General features: G+C 37.0%; 2 protein-coding genes across 3 annotated transcripts in view; both read right to left on the bottom strand.

The window, feature by feature from the left end:
* LOC134676379 (peripheral plasma membrane protein CASK) overlaps positions 1–8,319 on the bottom strand; it is a 254,765-nt gene extending 246,446 nt beyond the window's left edge. The window contains exons 1-4 of the mRNA XM_063534775.1: positions 7,798–8,319; positions 5,848–5,960; positions 4,832–4,937; positions 1,522–1,599 (exon numbers count right to left, since the gene is read on the bottom strand). Of these exons, the coding sequence (XP_063390845.1) occupies positions 1,522–1,599; positions 4,832–4,937; positions 5,848–5,960; positions 7,798–7,856 (356 nt within the window). The 5' untranslated portion in view covers positions 7,857–8,319. The remainder of the gene's footprint in view (positions 1–1,521; positions 1,600–4,831; positions 4,938–5,847; positions 5,961–7,797) is intronic.
* Positions 8,320–9,314: 995 nt separating this feature from the next.
* Positions 9,315–25,747, bottom strand: LOC134675999 (anosmin-1). 2 transcript variants are annotated; one of them, XM_063534312.1, is made up of 11 exons: positions 25,611–25,747; positions 21,638–21,848; positions 20,783–20,969; positions 17,301–17,499; positions 16,139–16,326; positions 15,318–15,460; positions 14,409–14,547; positions 13,861–14,004; positions 12,194–12,338; positions 10,907–10,982; positions 9,315–10,549 (listed from the first exon to the last, which is right to left on the bottom strand). In XM_063534312.1, the coding sequence occupies exons 2-11, from the start codon at positions 21,809–21,811 to the stop codon at positions 10,382–10,384; spliced, it is 1,563 nt and encodes a 520-aa protein (XP_063390382.1). In that variant the 5' UTR covers positions 21,812–21,848; positions 25,611–25,747; the 3' UTR covers positions 9,315–10,381. The 2 variants fall into 2 exon arrangements, with proteins under 2 accessions (XP_063390382.1, XP_063390388.1); XM_063534318.1 differs by lacking the exon at positions 13,861–14,004 and having other exon boundaries at positions 25,611–25,744.
* Between the last annotated feature and the right edge of the window lie 922 nt (positions 25,748–26,669).

Here is a 26,669-nt window from a genome sequence, read left to right as displayed (position 1 = left end):
TGTAAGCACCGCCTACAATCGAATAGTTTACGTTGGGTCATAACTGAGCGGACAGAATACTTCCATGTATATCAGTTCGCTGTACTTCCGCAATTATTCAAACACGCGCGACACATGGGTATATAATCTTAATTTATTAAATGAATCATGGCTTTTATCGTTTAAAGAGTGACATAAAAATTATCCTAAATGTTTGTTTTATTGAAATGTACTGTTAGTTTTTTACAAAGGCACAAATAAACATTTTTTTTTTCTTAATCGTAAGATTATGTTCATCATATTGCACATTGGGCACTACTGTTATAAAAATACATAATATAACCTACAACTGACCGTAGTTATGCAGAAAACGACCAACTGAATTTTTTTATCAATGCAGAAAGCGACCAAAGCTACTGAGTTAGGGTGTAAGTCACTTTGACAAAAATAAAAAGTTGGTCGTTTTCTACAAAACTACGGTCAACTGAAGGTTCTTTTTTGATAGTTTATTTTAGGTCTGCATGATGATTTACTTGTTGAATACGAGCTGGAAGACTTTTTGCAATCACACAATAAAATTTGTGATCCTGGATACTAACCTTCTGGTGATGAACCAGATATTTACAGTCTTAGTGAAAAATAAAGTTTCGAAGGCAGTGATACTGAAACACAGCAAACATACAATAACTTATATATAATTAAGAAGGATATTAAGTTGTATGTTAAGGAAGTTTATTAACTAGTTTTCAGACCTTGTTATAAAGCATTTCGATGTCAAATATGAATGTTAACATACATAAAAAAGTAGCCCAATACTAAAAAAAAAATTCTAATTATTTTTGACTTACGTGGCTTATTATGTAACTATTTAAGCAGAATAATAATAGTCAGGGGCTACGTTATCGCAATTACGTGCCTTAAAGTTGATTTAAAAATATATATTTTATTACTTTATAACATCAATCAAAAACCCAATGTGCATTTAAATGAACAAAAGATACGAAGGTGGAATTCAGTTTACTGTATTCATTTTTATTCACTTATACCCAGAAAAAAATAAAAAAAATCCTGCTCGAGTTTTGTGTAAAAAAAAATGTTTTAAGTGCGTGGGCCCAGTTACGACTTCAAAATATTATGGCTCATATATTGCACACTGGGCGTTTAGCTGATCTTGCGTTTTTTTTCTTGGGCGGCACGAGGATATATATATGAATATAATATGATGCATGATCGTATGGTTATTTAAAAAAAAATTTATTAAAGATAGCCTTAAGCAATAGTTATTAAGTTAGATTTAAGTTATATTGCAGTGCCCTACAGGGTTTCATAGCTGAACCAATACAATGTACCAACCTGTATAACCTATGAAAGCAATAAATACACTGATTACACTGATTACGGCAGTTAAACGGTTAAACATTGATCGTAGAAAACTAAATCTTATGGCTTCTGTTCTGAACTATTTTCATTATGAGACCTGGTCAGGCTTTACCCTAGACTGACAACAGCAGAAATAAAACTGTTCATTTTTAATGAACTAACCAAGCAACAGCCTCACTGTAGACGAAACCGGCGCTAGCTCTGCGCACCACCTCGAAGCAGAGATCAGATCCGTCCATACTGAAAAATGGAAAACATTTAATTTAAGAAGGTTACATAGTTTACATAGGTTACATGGAGGCGATCAGTTGAGAAGGAGGCTGGCTCAACTGGACTCGGCTGGAAAGTGCTGGAAGTAGCCACTCAAGATCGTGACAAATAGAGGATTCTTCTGCGAGCCCTTTGCCCCTAATGAGGGATAACAGAAATGCATCATCATCATCTTCACATAGTTTTCACTTTAAGCACTATTGCATAGCCCCCTTATTCATAAACGCGCTACAAACCTCAATTAGCTAATAATCGTTTGACTGTATCCGTCATTTTAGCTTATGTAAGCAACCTCAGTTATAGATAATAGTTATTGATGCGCAAAGACACTTCAGAGATACACCTCTCACTTCAGAGACCTACAGGTGACGTCTAGGAAAATTTATTGCTCGAATTTCTCAACTGAAGTAGGTATATGTTGCTGTACGGCCCCGTGAATAATTCGGTAATTTTGCTGTAGTTTGACAAGTAGTTGCCACAAATTATATAACTCCATTAAGCGCCATCTAGTACGGCAGACAAACTCGGAGACACGACTTTTCTTAGAATGTGGACCTCTCCTACGATAAAAACTATATGTTATCACTATAAAGTTTTATCTACAAAGCGCATATAGGTAGGTAAGGTCGCGCTCGATTCTTGAGCCATTTAGGGTCCTAGCTAAATTGGTTATTCAATTCTTACGCTATGGAATGTCCAATTGAGCTAGAACCCTAAATAGCTCAACAATCACGGAATGGAATTGAAAAAGCGACTAAGCATAAATAATGGGGTGAAATAACCTCAAGGACGACGATCATTGCTTGCCCTAGATAAGTCTTACTGCTTCTTTGATTCTTTCATACGCGTAGACAGTTGTATTCTATATTACCTAACTAGGTACGTTACGCCACAGAACGCTAACGCGTACGTACAACCCAATTAAGCGAGATGTAAATTATTCAACCCAATTTACCTTGGCAACGACACAGAAAGCAACAAGTATACTAAGACAATGAAACAGTGACGATGCAGCGTCGGCGTGTTCGCGTAACATAATGTTTTTGTTATGTTTATTCTCCTTTTAGTTATATTCTATACATATTCTACCTACTACTTAGGTTGTATAAAAATACCTATGTAATATGGAATCGTGGTATCGTATTGGGTCGTCCCATTCGTTTTTCGTCAAGTTCTTAAATTAGTCCTATTCTGCTTTCGTCACCCATTCTACATTCGTCACAATCGTCGGTGGCTTTCAATGTAGAATGAGTGACGAAAGCAGAATAGGACTAATTTGAGAACTTGACGAAACACGAATGGGACGACCCAAGACGATACCGGAATCGTAAGATAAGTCTTCGACAGGTTTAATACCCAATGACTAAATTGGTTATTCAATCAAAGCATTCCGACAGATAATGACGACGAAAACCAGTAATGAAAGCAATCAATATAATTAAATAGATAGGCACCTATTCATACATAGCGATTTGTGCGTACACAGCAAAGCAAATGGAATAGATTTTTTTGGTGGCCTTAAAATATCCTTTCTATTACTACATAGGATGTTAATTCATTTCATATGTGCGTTGCAATTAAGGAAAATATCGCGAGGATACCGGGTCAATTCCAACATTGTCGTTTCCCTCCTGGGTTACAAGGTCAAATGGTGTTAGCAGTTGCTTTCGTAAACGTTCGCTTCGCTATTGCTTAACTCTTTGGACGCCAATTAAGGGCGCCTAATTAAAGTCGTCCCGAGTATAGCGCCAAGAAAGTTTAAGGGTAACATTCCATTTCAGACCGCAGCTGCACTACTAGTAGGTACGAGTAGGTACGAACGCGTCGGTGTTATTGTCAATTTCCATAGTAAAATGAACAGTACCTAATGCAGCTGTCGTTGGAAATGGACTGTCACCTTTAAACGCCTCCTGGGCCCAGTTTTATAAAGTTACAAGTTACAGGTTACAAGAGTACAGGCTACAGGCACCTGTAATGCACTGTGAACGGCTACAGGTGTTTTATAAATACACATAAATAATTACAGTTGTAAAGAACCACGGTCAATCTCGATTACATGTGAAATCTACAGGTGTGAAGGACATCACTATTTAAAAAAAAACGTGTGTCATAGATACTCGGTTCTCTACTAAATTATGTGTTTTTGTTTGCTGTAAAATATTAATTACTGGAAAAATGGCCAGAAATGAAGGGAAAATCGAGTGGTTGAGAGCGGCGTTCCATGCCAAGGATATACTTTTTGGGCCGTTTTCAGATTCAGATTAAGTTAGATTTAATGAAATATTTACGTAATAAGTAAATAACATATAAATAAGTAGGTACTCTTTCACATTCTTACATTAAAATGTATCGTTTCGGTAGCGGCTCAAAGATAGAGAGGGTAGATAAATACGGTGTGTATCGAAAATTATGAATAGTACACTTTACCATAATGTGAATGCACTATACTTATATAAAGAGACGAATGCTAATAAATCAACGACAAATATCGGCAATAATCCCTTTCCATTTCCTAGTAGATAAAATAAAACGAATCGTCAATAAAATCAATATCAAACATATTGTCACTTTATTTCCTATTTACTATATATTTCAGATACATTAACAAAAACTGATAAGGTCAGTGCATGGAAAAGTATGCATGCCCTGGCACAATCGTTGGCGTTGGTGCTTAACAATAAAGAGTAAAGTTTAAAATCTCTCAGAAAACGAGTCTACAAGTAACTGCTGTTGTGCTGTTACAGGACTCAAGACGTATGTAAGTTTTTGTTACAAGTGTACCAATCTACCCTTGTAATTTACAAATTTTTTATAAAACGCCTGTTCGATTATGAGTTTAAAACTATAAAACTCCCGTATTTTCGTCTATGGTTGAGCTACAGGCACTTGTACCTGTAACCTGTAAAATTGTAACACAGTACTTTTATAAAACGCAAATTGTAAAAAACGGAGCAAGTGTTGCCAGTAAACGCCTGTAAACTTGTAACTTGTAACTTTATAAAACTGGGCCCTGAAGTCGCAAACTTCTTCCTTTATTTGAACGTAACAAGGTTTGTGACTATAGCTGACAATACCGTAGGATGATAACAACTAATTCCCAAAAAGAAAAGATTTGTGCGACTTTAGGCTACGATATGAGTAACTGTTTTGTTTATTACTTATGGCGTTCAAAGGTTAAAAAGGTTGAAGAAAAGTGACTTACTATTCAAAAACCATGTAGAGCATTCCCTCGGAGCTGTATGTCTCCAAGAGCTCCACAATGTGTGGATGTTTCAGCATGTGGCATATTGTGGCCTCGCGTTTGAGGTCTGGAAACAAAAATATTTTAGACTTCACGAGTACCTACAGAATACAGATGTAGTGCATAATTATTTTGCATCGTATTTTCACGGAAACGTACGAACGTTTACGTAAAAATACGATGGAGCGCGCTATTATAGAAAGTCTCGGTACAAAAAGTACTGAGTTTGACTGAAGTAGCATGACAAATACAAACGTTTCCGAGAAGATACGATGGAAAACAATTAACGCCCCACATCTGTAATTACAAAAGCGAAATGTTTGTGAAGTTGTTTCTACGAAACCGATTTTAACTATTGACGACATTTTCCAAGTAGGTAAGATAAACCTTTTAGAGATGGGGTTGGGCTATTTTAAAATGATGGAATCCTTTCAGCGATGAAGCAAAGCTCGTTGGCGGAACTGTGGACACAGCTATACAGAGTAGGTAATGGTGTTACGATACATGTTTAAAAAATCCTTCTTTCTTTTGCTGTTATTTAGCATTACGACCAACAAATATTTAAGTTTTAGATGTACCTAGGTCACAGAATAAATAATAGTCTACGCCTCGGCTAGTCTGTGGCCATGAGTAAGCCCATTCATAATAATAAAAAAAAATAGAACTAGGTACAGAAGACTCACTTTCTAACAAAACGCGTCTGTTACTATCAGGACAGATATGGCCGCTAGGTGGCGACAGCGCCACGCGCGGCTTATAGCTTTCCCCAAAATTGGGGTGGAATGGATGTACTTTTAGCTGCCTGTAGCAAAGCGACGAAATCGCGGAGTGAGCCACGCCTGCCTAGGTACTTACTCGAAGTTGACATCGTCGTATATTAGATAGATAGATAGTTAGATAGATAGATAGAATACTCTTTATTGGCACACCTCAGTAAAAGTCGTATATTTTATCAGAACATGGTTTAAACAACTTACCAGCAGTGCTGAGTCCAGGACTGGCAGTGAATCGGGCGACATCTACAATTTTGACCGCGAATTGTTGCCCCGTTTGACGGTGCACGCAGCGGCGGACCAAACTGAAAGGGCCCCTACAAAAACATGACATTATAAAAACATTTTATTTATACAATTCATTCATCGTGACCTCATCTATCAAATCTGTTTTGCTGAATTGAAAATATACGATTGATATTAAACTTTTCGCCGCCATTGGCTTGATATAAAGTCAGTACATTTCGGACCCCACTTGCCACGATACTGGTTGTTTACTATTTTTGACAAAAGTGTTAATTATTTTAACCCATTACTGAATTACTGAATATTTAAAAAGCAAAAATAGTATAAATTATTATATACAAGAGAAAAGATATCAGATGTATGTACCTATGTGTGGGAGGGCTAGTCCGATCACCATACTTTCTTAATAAGTACCTACAATCTACATTTTTGTGTTGTTTTCCCCATGTTACAGTAAATTTTAAACAAGTGCTTAGACAAATAAACAAGTAAATATTAAATTGGCGTTAGTACAAAAGTTTACTACTAATTATTACTGTTGACACTCAATGCCAAATCATTCAACTCACGGGTCATTCAATTATTAATTATGAGTGATACTGAGTGCCCAGTAATATAGTGCAGGGATATATATATAGATCAGGGGTCCCCAAACTGTGCACCGTAGATAGTAAAGAAACGGTGCCGTGAGGCAATCCTCCTCACCATGTACCTATATAATATTTCAAATAACCTAAGTAGGTTAGGTTGCCCAGATTAAATATTAAACTTGCAAGCCGTAGACTGAAAGTTTGGGAACCCATGATATAGTTTGTATTATTACTATATAAGTTTTCTAATAAACAATGTAATTTGTAATTGCTATTTTGTTTTGTTTTGTATAAGAAAACTAAAATATACTGTTTAAATCATCATCAAATTGTTTCCAAAATGACAAGACTAGTTCATGCCCAATTTTTTACTTAATTTTGCTGACACCATAATTCATTAGAAGGAATAAAACTTCCCGTGTAAACAAACTGTTATGTAGTACATATAGTTCGTTTTTTTTAGCATTAAAAATAAGGTAATAAGGTAAACAATCTTGATGTGTCTTTTAATTGAAAAACACATTTTAAAAATAAGTTATGGCAAATATGTAACAATTATGAATCTAATATGATCATTTATATTCTTCTGCTTGCATAAGTAATAGTTTTTGAATTTTAAAAAGAAAATTTTAAAGATTGCTTACCTTCTTGCAAGTTCTTTCTAATGCAAAAAAAAACAAACTATAGTTAAAGGACATTGGACACATGTTGTTAGTGAGTGGGCTGACACATACTAAAATGGGAAAGGATTCCTCCTGAGCAAATTAAGCCTGTCACAGACGGAGCAATAAAAGCATAGCAAAAGATATCTTAAAGCAAGGCATCTTAAGATACCTTGCTACAGTATAGTTTGGTACCTATATTAAGATACATTTTGGTATATTTCGTCTCTCTCACAATGTATAGTTTGTGTGATGCTTAGCTATACTTAGATTAGTTATAATAACATACTTTTGGCAGAGTAGCAAATGTAATTTTATTGTAGGAATTTTGAATAGAAATGGAAAATCACCAATTTTTACAGGATTAATACAGCGTACAGCGGATAAGTTTAAAGCATATATTTTTATGTATATAAGTATTTAAATTTAATACTTTAAGTACAATGACATTACAAATTTCAGTATTTTACAGAAAAATAATAGTTAAAAAAGTTGTAATTTCATAATGGCTTAAATACAAGTTAATGTATACAATGTGTTATTAGTATTACAAAAATAGCAATATACTGATCAAAAATAAATATTTTTTGTATGTTTATATCGAATATTCGTTAAATCTTCGATTACTGTTTTTCTATAAGATTCCGGTTACTTACTTGCCGATTATTTCGCAAAGTTCGTATACTTCGTCGAAAAGTACCTCGTCCTCAGCCATTTTTCACAAAAATGAGATGCACTACGTTTCAGAAAAGGTTAAAAAATATCATTTTTGCACAGCCTTCACCCCGTAGAACGACAGGTTACGCCCTGAGAGGATTGCAGTTTACAAGGACACTAAATATTAAATGAACACAATTTGATATTATAATTGAAAATGTTGATTATATGTTATAAGGGAGACACGATACACGGCGTAAAAGACATAATAGTGGATTTTAAACAGTAAATTTTAAATAAAGTCGTGAATATTCGCGCATATTTCTAGTTATTTATAACACGGCACTACCGCTTCAGTAAAACGTATTAAGCACTTAAAAAGTTAGTAAAATTTTTAAACTATGTGCCGGGTTTGTGGTTATCACAAAACTTTGATAATAATCAAATAAAATAAAACATTCTGCAATATTTTCTTATCGCGATTTTGACAATTCCGAGGGTTGCGAATTATCGGTGTGAAGTTAGACACTTATTTAGTGTTGCCACTTCAACTTAGTTCCGTTTTTAGAGATTTTTGTTGGGGACATTATATACTTGGTCAAGCAGATCTTGTCAGTAGAAAAAGGCGGCAAATTTTAAAAATATAGGCATGAAGGTATATCGTCTCAAAGAAAAATTTAATTTTGCGCCTTTTTTACTGACAAGGTTTGCTTGACCATCTATTTTTTAAACTAGAGTACCCTTCGAGTGGCATTGTCCTCCTCGAGGTCTCTACGGTAAGTGGCGGTGGCCGCGAGACGGACAGACATAACAAGCCAGTTGAGTGGCGCAGCCATTTTGGAAAAATATACGTCAAGTGGCGGGGCCTCAATGGGTGATTATCGCGAATTTGGCGCGTGACTTTGTTTTACGCGGGAATTCGACCGTTAGGGAATACTATCCTTGTTTATTGACGAATGCATCTTGCAATAGTGAGCAAGCAAGCCATAGTTTTAACGGTTTTATTTTAGGCGCGAAATACAGCGTCGTACAGATGCCGCGAGACGGTCTCTGCCAATTACCGGCTTGTTATGACCGAACCTTCTCGCGGCCTCTGCCACGCAAAGGCATATTTAAAAAAATGGCGGCGCCATTTCTCCTGCCGTTCAACCGTATAAATGACACTTGCACTGCGTGGGCTATCAAATCCGCTGCAGACTTTTTTTGGTCCGACTCTATTAACTTAGCGCTTAGATATAATATTTTAAACTTTCGCGTTTTGAATACATATTAACTCACATTATAAACGGGTCTAATGCGAATTATATTCAATTATTATTCCACGACCAGTGAAACCTGTGTCGAAACGTCGGTAAATAAAGGTAATTGAATATAATTCGCGTTAGCGCTTAGAGTTAGACCAAGACAAGTTTGCAACGATTTTGATTCAAAATTGTTGCAGACTTTTATTGGTTTAACTCTAATTATGTAGGTAAGAGGTACCTATAGGATATTTTTTGAAAAAATACAAACAAAATTTTCAATTTATATTTTAATTAAACTATTAAAACTAAATAAATAGGCACATTATATTATTCTAATTTCCTTGGGAAAAATTGGTAGGTATACACTCACGTTGCTCAGCAATCACAATGTCGCAACATACTACACATAAACATAATGCTCGGCGATTGGCCAGGTAAATAATAAATATCGAAACTATCGAAAATAACGAAAGTTTATGGTTGGTCCATTTGTATTTCTGGAGAAGAGTTAAGAAAATTTAGATTGACGAAGAGGGAGAATAGGTATGTATGAGGATAAAATTTCCTACAAGTACAGTCAAGTGTAAAAACATGAGTGCATATAACTTCTCAAAGATATGTCTTTTTTCTTGTCTTTGTTCTTAATTCGCTAACATAAGAGCTGGGAATTCATTTTGAGTACGTATGATGTGTGCATTTCTACTTTTACACTTGACTGTACGAGTCATAAACCGTAATATAGTCGCACCAAACAAAGTCTGCAGCGGATTTGGTAGCCCACACAGTGTAAGTGTTATGTATACGTCATAATTTCATAGAAGTTTGACGTTTAAAATGACACTTGCACTGCGTGGGCTATCAAAATCGCTGCAGACTTTTTACGGTCTGACTAAAGTACCTACACACGTTAAACTAATGCAGCCTATACGGAATATGAATGCTGATGTAATAAATGTCAACGTCCAGACATTTTGAACAAACAAGGAATCTATAATAATGTCCTTTCATAAGTGTCTTAAAATGTTAATTTTTTAATACTAATACTGTCATAATAAAATAAATATAACTATACAATTCTGGTGAAATAGTTTAAATTAATCGTACGCAATCTTAGAGGATATAACCAACGGAGACGCCATGTCTATAATTTTCGGTACAAAATAGTCTGCCGTTTTTTGCGGGGGAGGGGCACATCAAATGTACAGGAACGTCATGTCAGATAAACGTCAGTCCATACATGTGTTTGACATGTGGTTGACCATTGGCCGCCCTTTTTCGACAGAGGGGAACGCCTATTAATGACCACTCCGTTGGTTATATTCTCTAAGTACGCAATAATTCAAGTTTCACAGATTATTTTCGTGCCATTCATTCGTCGTTGAAAATAATCACACCCAGGAACATTAACGATGATTTCTGAGTCAGGAGGTAGACTTTTCCGTGATTTATTTACATTCACTTTGTAAGTGCAATAATAATCCAATTCGTAGATTTCGAAAGTAGTTTGCTGTAAATATAAAACAAAATTATTATTTCTTAAATATGCATTATTTTAAATTTAAGCTGGTAATATTTTTGTTGGCTGAATGATGGCTGAATGTCACAGAATTCGGGTCGGGCAACATTAAATAAAAAGGATAGTCTGACCTATAGCTAACTTCATTGTCATATTTAAAAATCGAAAGGTCGAGGACGAGTTTTCGCGGGTTTTGCGTTTTGACCCGCCCCTGCTTGATATTTGCCATAATATATCTCTGTGATATTTGCATAATGTTCATGCAAAATGTGACGCCGGCGTCGCACTGTTATTGAAATCATTTTCACTTCGTTAATATTTATGTTTCTTTTAAATGTATCTATTTACCTCAGTGGTTGCCGAAAGAATTTTATGTTCGTGTTGTGGGTTTTCACATTTTTCTGTTCGCCACTGTACAACATATCTGGAACAAACAAGTATACAATACAACTATAGAAACTAGTATAAGTACAATTTTTTTGTATTATTACTAACTGTTGTATTTATCAACATCAATATTTTATAATAATCATATTTATACCTACATGTTTAATGCCCCTTACTTTAAGTTAGTAAAACTTTGAAAATGTAAGCACCGATGTTAATGTCTGCCATATTGCCAATAGGCACCTTGTAAGTGCTCTTTTTAGATGTGAACTGGTATATTACTTATCAACTTTTAAGACATTTCGGATTATATCCCACTAGTTAATTACCTAGTTAATTTTTTAATAATTTATTTATTTACAATATATATACAGTGATACTACTAAACGAAATTAATAACTAGCTTAAATCTAAAATAGGCCCCTGAAGCATTGTACCAAGGGTGCTGGCGGCATTTCCTCGCTGTATCGCAATGCTGATACGTTATGCGGGGTAGCCGCCAGCGCTTCGGTCACCAGTTACGTCAACCAGACGCTTCGCGATTTCTGCGAACAACTTATGCGCGCTGGGACCCCATTAAGTTAATTACTAATAAGTTGTGACCAGTGGTAACAACTGAGAATTTCATCTCGCTTTTTACCACTGTTAATAAAATCTGAAAATAAAATTCTCACAAGGTATTTAATCTAGTATTTATCACCAAAGTGAGATGGTAGGAACTACTGGGAATTACTTTTATCTCTATCTGTACCTACGAGTATCATACAAACTTTCACCACACCAACTGGTAAAGGCTCTCTTGATTGTTCAAAAACTAATAGCAAAGTTGCATTTTATTCCCGTGTGAGGCAAAGTAATCAAATGGAAATTTTGAGTTGTTTCTTATGTTTGCTGGTAGAATTGACTTTTAAATTATGATTTTGTATGATAAATATTTAATAATATTCATTTGGATTTGATTTAGTTTAATTTTGTTTGATATTTTACAGTTAATATTTTCTTCGAGTTGGTGTAGTGAACATTTTTGTGTTTCACTCGGTGGCAAATTTTGTTTATCCCTCGTGCTTTGAAAACCTCACGACGCTCAATATTTCATTTTTCGAACCATTCGCTACGCTCGTGGTTCAATTTTGGAATATTTCGCTTGCTCGGGTATCAATATTAGCACGAGCGGTTAAACAACAACTTTGCCTCCTAGTAAAACAAATAACTATTGTGCTGTACTTGTATCGCATGAGTATCACCTACCTTCTATTCTCAAGGGCAGATATTGGGTTCCAGGATATTCTAGCCTTCAATTTTCCGTTTTGCCAAATAACCTTGTGCAGCTTTAGACCTTTGACAGTAACCCTTTTATCCTTATCCTGTTTTTTAAGTGACCGTGGCGCTAAATCTGAAAGTAATAGGTAAGTACATTAAAATCATATCAACTAAGTACAGTAATAATTAGCAAATTGCTTATTTATTTTTAGCTTGTAAATATGTAAATTCAATGTTGACGTGTAAAAGTGCCCTTGTGGCCTATTTGCTGATTAAATGTTGAAGTTGACTTAACTTAGTAGAGTGAGACCAAGAAATGTCTGCAGCGATTTTGAGAACCCACGCACAATATGTGTTATTTTAAATGCAAGTTTTTGAAATTATGACGTATAATATAAACAACACAGAACACTTGCACTGCGTGGGCTATCAAAACCGCTGCTTTTCTTGGTCTAAGGCCTGAGTTACACTTGTAAGTTTTACTTACGTAAGTAGGGACACGGCTATACTACAGAATGAGAGATGAATATCGTTATCTCATTCTAACAAATAGCTTTGTCCCTACTTACGTAAGTAAAACTTACAAGTGTAACTGAGGCCTAACTCTATGACTCACGACAGTTTAAATTCGATTTATTTGATTTGCCCCGCCGTCGCACGGGTTAACAAATTATACACATAGGTAAACCTTCCTCAAGAATCACGCTATTTACAGGTGAAAACCGTATGATAATCCGTTCAGTAGTTTCCGAGTCTATCGGGAACATACATACATACAGACAGATGCGGCGGGGGACTATGTTTTAAAGGGCGTATTTATTGATTAAGAAAAACAAGTTGATTGCAAGAGCAGGAATAGATAGGTATAGAATCCCCTAGGCTTAGTAGAATCAGCTGAATTTACAGTTAGGAATCACTTGAACCACACACATACTACAGTCATACATTTTAAAACAGTCAAATGTCGGTAAAACAAAATAAATAAAACATTATTGAAACTTAGTGAAAGTTGACGAATTAATTTTATAGTATCATGTGATAATAATGGGTCAATAATTAATGATATTTTTTGTTGCAAATTTAGCACACGTGCTAAATATATTACGTGTAATATATTGATGAGAAATATTTTTCTTTCATGGGGAGCCTTTCACGAGTTAGTGACAATATGAATTGTCAGGAGGGACGAATCTATACCAAGTGTCTTTTTATAAATGGACTATGATTCGGTCAATTTTTTTTGTGTGTTAAGTGTCTTTATATTAATGGTAGGACCTATTAATGGTAGGTAGGATATTTAAAAAGTAAAGTAGGTAAGTAAAGTCTGTGCGGAAAGAGAAGTGTCGTAGAATGCATGGGTTTCCTTACATTCCACGACTCTTTTCGCACACGCTCTATATTAGGTCATACGTCATACGTATTTTGACTAAGTAAACCCATGTGAAATCCCCTAGCTAGTGTGCAAATATGGTAGGTACTAGGTACTATACTAAAATGTGTACAAGGGTTAATTACAGTTTATAAACGTGTTAAATCCACATAATGAATATAGTTAGGTAAGTATGTAAGTATATAAATTTAGAAATTTAATTAATTACGATCGAATTAATATATTTAATATGTAATTATATAAACCAATAAAACTAAATATTTACTGTAATTGAGTTGCCGGTTACCGGTTTCCTTTCGCGCTTTTTTTTTTAAATAGGAGTAGATGGACTTTATTTTTTTGGTAACAGATACCGGTTTTTTAACCGATAAGTCTGAGCGCCATTCTGAACTTGGGTTGCCAACTGTGACTGTGAACAAGTGATTGTGAAGTGACTTAAATATAATCAAGGTGTTTGATGTGAAAACTGCATTTTAGATTAACCTACTATCACTGGGTTTTGATTGGTGGTATAGTGGTTTAACTAATGCTATTATAACTAAAATAATGTTCTGTTATATTGAAGCGCTTACTTGTACAAATAAAAATCGTACAGTTTGCCTTTTAGGCATCGCATTAGGTACCTACTTAGCGTACTAAATATTATTGCGGATTGCGGAAGAACTCGCAAAAGCATATTTTACTAGAGTTTCTTATAATCTTGTACTTTAAAGCTTGCATAACATGCCGCAGACACAGAATAAGTTTTATTTTTATTTAATATTTTATTAAATTTATATGAATTTGATTCGAGTGGCGTTGGCGTTACTTTACCGTGGGTGCTTGTGGTGTTGTAAAATACGGCCGCTTTATCACTTCGAAGCTTGCCGGTTCCAAATTGACTGATAGTTTGTACTTGGAAGAAATACATTGCGTTAGGTGTCAGCTCTTTTATTTCAGCGTATGTTTGGTCCTGTAAGAGAACAAATTAAGTTGGATTCATTATCATAATTAGGTACCTAATAGATAATTGTTACCCGTCCTGTAAGAACAACCATAAACATGTAAAAGATACCTTGGAATTTTCAACTAGGTAAAACAGGTATAGTCGCACCAATAAAAGTCTGCAGCGGATTTGATAGCCCACGCAGCGTAAGAGGCTAGGTTCACACGGCGTAATGTTTTCGCATACGGGATTTTATCGAATACCGTAGTGAAGACAAAATTTGTATAGAGACGATCGAAATCGTTCAGACGGCTAGACGGCTTTCCCGCATAGACGCCATGTGAACGACTTTGAACGTTTCCTTACAAATTTGGCTGTCACTACGGTATTCGATAAAATCCCGTATGCGTCATAATTTCATTGAAGTTTGACGTTTAAAATGACACTTGCACTGCGTGGGCTATCAAAATCGCTGCGGACTTTTTACGGTCTGACTCTAGGTAAATAAACTGGCCGCGTAGCCAAAATGCCAATCGCTTACGCTCCGTAAAGCGAAAAGTTGAAACGCAACTGTCACTGTCGCACTAATTTGGAAGAGTGATAGAGAGACACAAAGCGTTTCGTTGTCGAAGCGATAGCGATTGTAACCTTGGCTAGGCCGGCTGAGCGGAAATTAACTTTGAAAAAAGTTCTCCGTCCCTCCCTCTCTTTTGTGACCAACGCCTCTGTCCTTGCAGCAGTAACTGCTGGCTGGTGTAGTCACTTAACGGTTAACGATAACGGTTTCTCCAACTTACCTTAGGGACTGTCTGATGGTTCACTAGAACTGAATCTAGATCACCCGTCACGCCCCGAACGCGACGGCTCCAGAACACTTTGTATCTGTTTATCGGCAAGTCTGAGTTGGGTTCCTTCCATTCTAGACGAACAGTTACTGTACCTGAAAGAGATAATTTTTACTTTTAATAATTTGAAAAGGGAATAGTTTGTGTATTTTTTTACGTAAATCCTAAATAAATCAGGCAATTTAGGTCATAAATTTATTCACAGATTTCGGTTTCCCTTTGTTAAAAATATTGAAAGAAAAGGTAACGCTTAAAAGAAGTCTGGATTAAATCGAGACAAAATTGTTTAGTCTAGCACATCTTTCGAGAGCTCTTGAGTCTTGACGCTTTATCTTAAGAGCAACTCGTTTGTTGATCGACGGGTTGGAAGGTTGGCTTTAAACATATCAACAATTTAGCCAAGTGGAAGTCGGAATTGCACATAGAGGTATAAACCATCACCCGGCTTTTATAATTTTTTTATGGACTATGTAGGAAACTATTAGGAACTGTATAGCAGAAGGTGTTCTTATGTTCCAGTATCGTTGCTTTCAGGGTTTCAGTGTTTGCATGTTTCCAGGTTTGATAGAACCCGATTTAATTTGATGGTATAACACGACATATTGGTTTTCGACAGGTGACATTTATCAAATAAGAATTTTATTGATCCATATACCTAGGAATAGGAATTTGAGCATCCGAAAGATCAAAGCAATGGCTCTTCGTTTCCCCACAACCCGATGCACACAATGACATAATATTTTGTTACAATACATTATTAACTACGTAGGTACCGTTTTCAGTTCGCACCGCCGGGCGTACCCTCAACCGTTTGGGCGGTGGAGGCGCTCTGGGCCCCTTCCTGGGGGTGAAGGGTGCGCTAGGAGAGGAGAAACCTCTGCTGCCGGTCGAGCTGACAGAGGCTACCCTGAAGCGGTACCAGCGGCCTGGTTTCAGCAAGTTGCGGAGAGAAATTTTCGTTCTGAAAATATTTCACCATTTAGCAGCATTCTTCTGAGGACGTACAAAAATATTAATGGGTCTGTCAGGTTTAGTATCGCTAATCATTGTTTTAATTTTTACGTAGTAAAAAGATTTGACTTAACTAGTTTTAAAGTTTGGACGTGGACGTGACGGACATCGTTAAAATCTTTCTGTATCGGAAAAGGGTCGCAGTCATTTGCATGGAAGATCTATAGATTGGAATTATATTTACATATAATACAAGTCTGAAAAACACTAGGGAAGTACAAATTAGTAATCGTTATAGGTAAATGTACGTAATATTTACTGATATTTTAAGGATAAATAGTGTTCAAAAGCCATGGTGCTGTGCATTTATTTGTTAGAGACAGCTAATTTTTAATTATTATTTAACTTAGGTATACTCACAAAGTATACCTAGTCTAAAATGATATAGATTCCTATCGTAAAGGAACGTTGACCTGATGTTGAACAAACAATCGTTGGCCTTTACAGAATAACAGTGTTCAAACTTTTTGCTCGCTAATCTTCTCAAGCTTTCATTTCATCTCATCTCTTAAGTGCTTAGTTAGAACAATAGACAATATTGATAAGATTTATATTGTTGAGCTCGACGATATACTTTTTCACTGGATGCACATTATAAACGCGGTTCGTCGTGCACCGCAGCTCCAGCTCCAGGCGGAGATACGGACTAAGTATAATGGGAACATTCCATTTCTAACCGCAGCTGCACTACCGGTACTGAACGCGTCGCTGTCATTGTAAATTTCCATAGTAAAATGAACAGTAATGCAGCTGTCGTTAGAAATGGACTGTCACCTTTAGGAACAAACCGGCCGTCGCCAAGCAAATATCATCGCCGCACGCGAATTAAATTAATGAAATTATTTAGTAGGTAATAGGCAATTTATCGAAAGCACAGGATTTTGTGGTTATGCTACTTCTACCACGGTTAATAAAAGAACTTACTTATTGGTTCTTACTAGCAGATTCCATCCTGCAAGCCTGGCCTCCTCGTACTTGGGTCCGAGATGATGTTGTTCCTCAAGCAGATACAAAATCCTGCCGGGTACTGCGCGGGCCAGATCTCCGACTCCATCAGACCATCTGATGAGGATTGATTTCCGCTTTTCCTTAACTTCTTCTATAACTGGTAATGCTGGGAGTCCTGTGAATTATGATAGCTAAGTTTAAAATAAAGATTTGTCGTATTCTCAGGGCAAAAGGTACTTACGCAAGCTGTAATTATGGAACATAAAATTACATGGGTATACCTAGTATCTATTACCAAGCATTTTAGTAATACCAGGGTAAACTTGAGTTTAATTAACCTTCTAACATTGCCCACATAGGTAACTTCCAAAAGCATAAGTACGTAATTATTATACCTATACCTATTATTTTATGACGACTGTTTACAACATCATTACCATTGACAGATATGTGTTGGCCTATAATGTTTGCGTGTTTGTGTGTGTATTTGTTATAGTTTATTAAAAGATGATGTTTTCAACATTATCTCATTCGAACCATTGTTGCTTGCTTGTCATTGTAAAGGATGACTCACGCTAACACAGTCGATTTGCCCGATTAGGCGGTCAAAACTATTTTAAGGTATACCTAATTAATTTTTAAACAAAATAAAATTAATAATTTTTACGCTACCGAAATCTCCACAGTTCCTTCCAACGAAGACTAGTAATATTCAAAAATCTCTCTATTTTTTCTCCCTGCGGTCTGCGATCTTCCTTTGTATTGTGATTTAATTCGTGAAAATTCATTTCTTTCATTCATTCATTTATTCTTTGTGATCTTACGTGTCTCCTTTTTTTTATGTTTGTTACTCCATAACTCCGTCATTACTGGACCGATTTTGAAAATTCTTTTTTTGATTGAATGTATATGCATACAGATTGGTCCCGTTTTTGTCAAAACCCAGTTCTGATGATGGGATCCATGAGGAATCGAGGGAACTCCTCAAATCTTAAAGGCATACACATAGTGATTTTTGGTTTTTTATCAACGAATCAAGCATATACATCCAAAAAAGTGACATTTGAGGAAGTGGAACTCTTCAACGACGCATAGTTCACGGTTGGCGATTTGTCCTCTTCGTTATGTTTGTTAAGCAAGTTAAGTTTTTAAGCCACATTTTTGTCAAGCTCGAGTTCTGATGATGGGATCCATGAGGAATCAAGGGAACTTCTCAAATCTTAAAGGCATGCGTATAGAGATTTTAGTATTTACATCAGAAAATCAAGCATTTTCATTAAAAACTGTCGCATTTGATGAAGTGGAACTGCTGATGATGATCAGAACAGAACTCTTCAACGACGCATAGTTCACGTTTGGCGATTTTTCCTCTTCGTTATGTTCGTTAAGCAAGTTAAGTTTTTAAGCCACACTTTTGTCAAGCTCGAGTTCTGATGATGGGATCCATAAGGAATCGAGGGAACTCCTCAAATATTAAAGGCATACGTATAGAATTTTCTGTATTTTCATCATAAAATCAAGCATTTACATTAAAAACTGTCGCATTTGATGAAGTGGAACTGCTGATGATGACCAGAACAGAACTCTTCAACGACGCATGGTACACGTCTGGTGATTACGAATTTCGATTTTGACTTGGACTGGGACCCGGACTCTGACTCATACCCGGACCCGGACCTGGACTCGGGTCCAGATTCGGACCCGGACTCGGACCCGGACTCGGATCCTGACTCGGACCCGGACTCGGATCCGGTCTGGGATCCGGACACGGACACGGACCCGGCCTCGGACCCGGACTCGGACCCCGACTCGGACCCGGACTCGGACTCGGACCCGGACTCGGACCTGGACTCGGACCCGGGCTCGGACCCGGACTCGGACTCGGACTCGGACCCGGACTCGGACCCGGACCTTGGACCGAAAAACCACTATGATACCTTAACTAAATAAACCACTATGATTACCTACCATAAAATGTAGGAGTGGGTTAGGTTAGGCTAGAACTACAACCCTTATGGCTCCTCTACACGACGGGCCAACGCCGGTCACTCCAAGGGACGCATTTATGCGTTAGAGGGAGCAAGTAATATTGCTATCTCTTTCTACCGCATGGCTGCGTCCCTTGGAGTGGCCGGCGTTGGCCCATCCTGTAGAGGAGCCATTACAGAAGCGAAATGCTAGTAGAAAAATGGGTGGTTTTACCTCCTTTTCTACATAGTGTACTATCTACTATAATCTTTCACCGGCCCCCAAAGAAGTCGGTTTTTTTTTCTTAAAAATTATTTAGTAGTATTTTTGTAGTAGTCTGTGCGCTAGACCGGGCCGATACCGGGCCGAAGCTTCCGGCGCTCCCTTTTCTATGGAAAGTATCACGTGATCACCGATCAGCTGTCGTAGAAAATGACGTGTCAGATGCCTCGGCACGGGTTCAGTAGGGCTACCGCCAATACCGAAAATCGTCAATTGCGGGAATTTTTCTCTGTCACTCTAATTACGCTTTCATTGGAGTAAAAGAAAAAGATCCCCGCAATTTGCGAATTTCGGTTTTCGCGGTAGCCGCTCAGGCCGCTCCAGCGTGAGTCATCCTTAAAGCTTTCTATTGAGGCAATGCATCTTGTTCTCGTAGGTATGTTTGACGCGATGCTGGAAATTCTATTGTGAATCGGAACATGGAAATTCATTGTATACCTAGTTCGTAGAATGTTATTCTCTTTAGGTAGCTACATGATTTTCTTTCCATTGTTGTCCTTGTTTAACTATAAGCAAGCTTATACGGGCATACCACATGGGACACTGACCAGGGCTAACTAATTGCCTTATGGCTCCTACTGACGTCGTGCCTGGCACCGTTAATTAGCTTAAACGCATGTAAGGTTAGGTTAAGAGAAACTATGGACCAAGAAACACGCTTGTAGTGAGAATAAACAGTTAGGTACAGTACTTACTTCAAGATATTAAACACCTAATTAAATGATTATTTACTAAAAATAACACTAATGCATAATATAAAATTAACTTACGTAGAAGGATTTTCCTCATACGATTTTTCTTGCCAGAGCAAAATAAACTATAAGTATGTTTCTCTTACCTTACCACACTCGACCTTACACAGTTAGGTGGAGTTCGATTCTATACCGACACGAGTTAGCTACTACTACGCAGGTATCAGACTGCATGATCAGTACCTACATCTAAAGGAGATAGAGCCACCATATATTAGGTAATATCAGCAGCATACATCCATGATGGTATACGTTTTAACAATCGATTGAGTCCCGTGACACTGGTTGCCTAGGGTGCGTTGCGTAACCAACATGTCAATCGTTTACGCTCCGAAGGGAACGAAACGAAACGCGACTGTCACATGGAAGAGTGATAGAGAAAAACAAAGGGTTTCATTGTAGTAGCGCAAGCGATTGTCACCTTGGCCAGGTTGGTGGACTGTAAGTAGTAAGTACCTGGCAACGTCAGTAAGTCGACGGGTTCGCTGCAGGCAGAGCTACATCCGCTGTGGCAGCACCGCTGGGTGCCGTCACACTGGTAGTCCAAGTCGCAGGCCTTTACACAAGCGGCTTGCCACTGCACGGTGTCGTAACCGGGACACGTCCCCGGCTTTTGCTCTTGCAGCCGACATTGTGAGCGGCACTGAAGAAAAACAAGCGAATATACCTATTATTCATAAAAATGCTCTCTAATTAAATTACCTAACTACCTAATTGTTAAGGGCGACTTGCACCATTCAAAAACCCGGGGTTAACCGGTTAAACTTGGAGTTACCATGGTTACCAGTGCAATTTGACACTGGGTTAACGGTTTAACCGCTTAACACTGGTTTAGTGCGATGGTGCAAGTGCATGGGCCTAAGTATTAATCCAAACTTTACGGTACTAGATCGTAAATCTAGTATAATATACAGACCAAATAACATGCAAGGAAGTGTATTTGGTCTGTATATTATACAGGATGGCTAAAAATAACTGCAGTCCCGTTGCCAGGGAGGTTTTGAAAAGCAACTTTTACTATAGAATCAACCCCGAAATCGCGAAAAAATAATTTCGCTGTTTCATATATTTTAGCTGGTCCATTTCCTATGGGAAGGTATATTTATTTATCGCGATATTGGGGTTGGGCCCATAGTAAAAGTTGCTTAGTATAATCCCAAAACCTCCCAGGCAACGGGAATGCAGTTATTTTTTAGCGACCGTGTATAGTTTTCGGTCTGTTTAGTGTAATTATTTTCTTCCTGTAACTATATTAAGACATAGTTAAAAAAAATCATGTTGGCGCCATATTTTTCCCTTATTTGTACTTACTTGTGTTCTATTTTCCTTGGTGACTTCAATGCACATCAAATCGCACCTCGTCTTGGACAGCGCATCCGTCTGTAGTTTTGATATTCGCCTTGATTTTGATAGCACGTCAGATGCCAATAACACTATAACGAATAGTCCAAATATTGTGCTTTGCATCGTGAATCCAGTTCTCATTTTTTTAAATTTAACTCTCAGTATATCATTGCTTCATCTGTAAAAAGTATGTTTTGTCTTATTCCAGTACGTAATAACAATTTATACTTAGATCATAAAATTTTATGCAATAGATAATTACAGTATGTACGCCTTCCCATACTATTTATATTAAATAAAACCGGCCAAGAGCATGTCGAGCAATGCTCAGTGTAAGGTTCCGTAGTTACACGTCCGTCAAGATAGACTTTTACAAAAAGTCATTAAACGGCCTACCGATCATGTTCACTGTAGTAGTTTTCCTTGAAAGTATTTACTCGTACTAAGCTTTACATTCACGATTTTTTTATATAAAAGTTAGAGGGCGGGGGGGGGGGGGCTAATTTCGTGTAGAGGAGCTACCCTAAAGTCTAGTTTTGTAAGCTCTTACCATCACAGCGTAAAGCCGCGGACAGACAGGCAGACAGACGGAAACTATAGGGGTTCCTAGTTGACTACGGAACCCTAAAAACGAGTTTAGTGTTACTGTTATATTGAGGTGCTTACACGTGTTATTTAAAATTACTTTATTAATGCCAAACTCTAATATCGGAATTGCTTGTTCATATTTGCAAAGCGGACGAGATAGACGAAAAACCGTTTATTTTCCTGATTGTTGCTAAGCGGAGGTCTTACGACCGGAGTAAAAAAGGTGACGTCCAATCAAGTTTAAATAGAGTTATTTTAACGTCTGTCATTTCATTTGAATGAGAACGATAATGTTACCTACGTTAAGAGTCCGCAGCAAGCTCGGTTATCCATACAAACGTAGTAGTAGTAGTACAAACTCATTTTAAAACGACTAGCTAGATTGCTCTAATGAAACCATAGGCCTATTATAATTGGTTTATGTAGCTTTAAATACTAAAAGTTAAAAAATATAGCGAATTTATATTTTTCGTACAAAACTAGTCCTTGCTCTATTTCGTTTGTTTTATAAGTTGGAGATATATACGTAAACTAATAACGGGCTAGATATACCCTATGCACAAAGTTTTATTACAATCCAACACCAGTTTTAAAATATGACACGATAAATAAAGAACGAAACTCCGTTTGTATGGGAAGGTGGGAAGGAAGCTTAGTAAAAGGCTTGTTAAACTCCTAATTGTATCATTTCATCTAAAAAAAATATAGTAAGTGTGGTGCGAATACGTAGAAATAGGAATTAGCTAGACCATTCGATTGTTAACATGGGCGCATTGAATGCAAAGTGTAAATTCAATTGACATAATGTATCGAATGCGTGTTTTTTAGACAAATATTTCCTAGAAAAAGTAGTTATTCATACAATATGTGCATGCATTTCAATAATCAAGTAGATTTACGTGCATTTAAACGTTTAATAATTAACGAACTATTTCGTGCTAATAAAGATTTGGCTTTTTGAATGTTGGCACGTCTGTACCTTCACCACCCCAAAAACGGCTAGGTCGGCTAAGTATATGAATTTCTATGAAATTTAAATAACGATAGGAACAAGGCTCGGAACCGGCTTTTTCTTCATAAAAAGAATACCGGTATTATTACGTTATTTTTCGTTCTTTGGGAGAAAATCATTTATTGTAAAATAAGTGTTATAAAATAAACTAAAATTAAGTACAACTAAAAACTAAAGCTAAAAATTAAAAATATTTATCAAAATTTTGCGCTCTTGGTAAGGTGCCCATCACGCAGGCAGCGTTCCCGCGCTGGATTGCTATGGCCAATCTTTGCGCGAGAAAGCTGCCCGCGCGAGGGTCACCTGTGGCCTGCCTTAGGCGTTTGCTGAGCTCCTTGTGGAGCCCCCGAGCGCTACCCCACGGACCTAGTGTTTCGTTCTTTAGTTTATTATTTCATTTTCGATGGGTCAATCTAATAATACGAAGTCGTTACCTTAATACATGATTCAGTCCTACGAAAAGAGCATAAGATTATTAAATATTGGGCTTTTATGAGATAAAAAAAACCGGTTCCGAGCCCTGAATAAGAACGACGGGTCAATGTACGAAATTCCATGTGCTAAGCGTCCTTTCTTTAGGAGCCGTACCACGTATTTATTTTTAATTCCTTCTACCCTGTCTGGGCACACCCTGCCTGACACGTCAACACGATCACCCCGTACCTATTATAGAATTCCATTTCCTGCTACACATGGAACAAAACATTTGCGTGAATAGTTTGCGTGGAGTAACACTAATAGGTAAACGTTTCCTGAGTTTCTTTCTACTGGAGTGAACGTGTGAATACATTATAGGCAGTAAAAACATTATCGGCTAAAACAAATGATGTACGAATTAACAATAATCAATATAGATAGAACCATAGCTGAGGCTTAGAAGCCCGTAGAAGCCGCAGTAATAATGAAGTTTTATTGAGTAAAATATTTAATTTACTTTATTTCATTATCATTATATTTTTACTCAGCTGTTTGTTTATTTACCTACTTTATAATTATTCTGAGCAAATACATAATTGAAGCAAATGCAGGGATAAATTTATCTTCTATAGATGGTACCTATGTAATAGCACATAACTACATACCTAACTAAAATAAAATAAAAACAGTAGGTACATCTTTAGACAAACACCACTGGCTTCAAATCACACGAAGTCATTTAATATCCACAAAAAATGCGAAAATATATTGTTTGCACCTATAATAATTATTGTAAGTACAAGTAGTATAGGGTATAGGGGTGCGGGACTGCGGGTGGCTGCCGTAGTGATCAGGCCCGTTGTAAATTCGACGTTTTATTTGATAAAAAAACTTTATTAGGTATGAAAGTATTACCACTTCCACCATACCGTACCATAATGCAAAAAAAAAAAACAAAAAAAAGCAAAAAAAAACGGTCACCCATCCAAGTACTGACCCCTCCCGACGTTGCTTAACTTTGGTCAAAAATCACGTTTGTTGTATGGGAGCCCCATTTAAATCATTATTTTATTCTGTTTTTAGTATTTGTTGTTATAGCGGCAACAGAATACATCATCTGTGAAAATTTCAACTGTCTAGCTATCACGGTTCGTGAGATACAGCCTGGTGACAGACGGACGGACGGACAGCGAAGTCTTAGTAATAGGGTCCCGTTTTACCCTTTGGGTACGGAACCCTAATAATAAAGTAAAGTTTCCTCTAAAAAATTTGGTGCCCAAGTAGCCGTGGCCCAAGGCACGAAACGAATTGTCCATAGATCTTCTTCTTCCTCGCGTTATCCCGGCATTTCGCCAAGGCTCATGAGAGCCTGGGGTCCGCTTGACAACTAATCCCATGATTTGACGTAGGCACTAGTTTTTACGAAAGCGACTGCCATCTGACCTTCCAACCCAGAGGGTAAACTAGGCCTTATTGGGATTAGTCCGGTTTCCTCACGATGTTTTCCTTCACCGAAAAGCGACTGGTAAATATCAAATGATATTTCGTACATAAGTTCCGAAAAACTCATTGGTACGAGCCGGGGTTTGAACCCGCGACCTCCAGATTGCAAGTCGCACGCTCTCACCGCTAGGCCACCAGCGCTTTTTTTGTCCATAGATATTAAACGTAAATGCAATTATTGTCTGGTTTAGAGTTGGTGGAAGCGTTACCTACTTAAGACCTGTTTAAATGTCACAGCATTTGTGACAGGACCTATTATGCATTGTTTGTTTACAGTTTAACACCGATCTACTAACACTGAACTTAGTATATTTCTTTTTCACTTGATTGTTTTTTATTTTTTTATTATTTGTATGTATGAAATGTAGGTATGAAAATAGTAATAATGAACTAAATTTTGTGCTGATAAAATGTACCTACCAAAAATCCAAAAAAATATCACTTGTTTGTTTCTCACACCTGCCCTGAGAGCACGATAAAATATAAATAAATAAATAAATGTCACTGAACTTTTGACAGTTGACGAGTAGTTAGCTGCGCCCACGACGATCGACTAACATGCGGCATGCGCGCGCGCCCGGTGCGTGCACCGACTTCATTAATACGCGATGATGCTTTCCTGCCGCTATGACGTGACGGAAGGCTTTTACCGGCCCGGCTTCCTAATTAAAAACTAGTGGTAATGTTGGAATTTGTAGATTATTTTGTGGGTTCCGTAATGGGCTGATATTATTTCGCCCGCTTGAAGATGCTACTGATGCTGGTTGCTTTTATGCACTATATTGCAGAAAAATAAAACATAATATTTGTCAGAAACTATTTTATATGATTTTTCTCTCAGGACCTAAAATTATATTGTATATACAGTCAAGTGTAAAAATATGGGTGCACACAACTTACTTACTCAAATTTCTTAATACGCTCTGAGCTATGGGACATGTTTAATTTTGAGTATGATGAGTGCACCCATATTTTTATATTTGACTATACATGTCACATGATGATTTATAATTATTATATAATATAATAGTCTAAAAGAGACCTATTCCCTCGCAATCCACCTCACTCGTACTTACCTATTGACTCAATCAATACGTGTCAAAACAATGAAGATTTTTAAAATTAGAATCTGGCTCATATCAAGAGCAAGTATGTACATTGTTTACTGTTGTTGTACCTAAGTAAATAATGTTTATTTCTTTTGAGTATAGTGTAGGGCTTTGCAGTAGCAGCCTGTCTTTGTTCATAATTAATGAAGCATCTCTCTAACTCCTATTTATTAGTCCTAATGTAGAACAACTTCCATTCTTGCATTGAACCACATGACTGCCATTTTTAGTAAGCCACGACACCAGTAAATATCGATATCAGTATAATCACAAAGAAAGGGACCCTGAAAACTAACAATGTCTTCCTGGCGTCACTTCGATGAATGTCTAGGTACTAGTAGGTACAAACACTGTGACATGTACAGTCTAT

The sequence above is a fragment of the Cydia fagiglandana genome, chromosome 2 (genome assembly GCF_963556715.1).
Source record: "Cydia fagiglandana chromosome 2, ilCydFagi1.1, whole genome shotgun sequence".
In the NCBI taxonomy this organism is placed as follows: domain Eukaryota; kingdom Metazoa; phylum Arthropoda; class Insecta; order Lepidoptera; family Tortricidae; genus Cydia; species Cydia fagiglandana.
The sequence above is the reverse complement of the archived record's forward strand: the minus strand, read 5'-3'. Positions and strand labels throughout refer to the sequence as shown.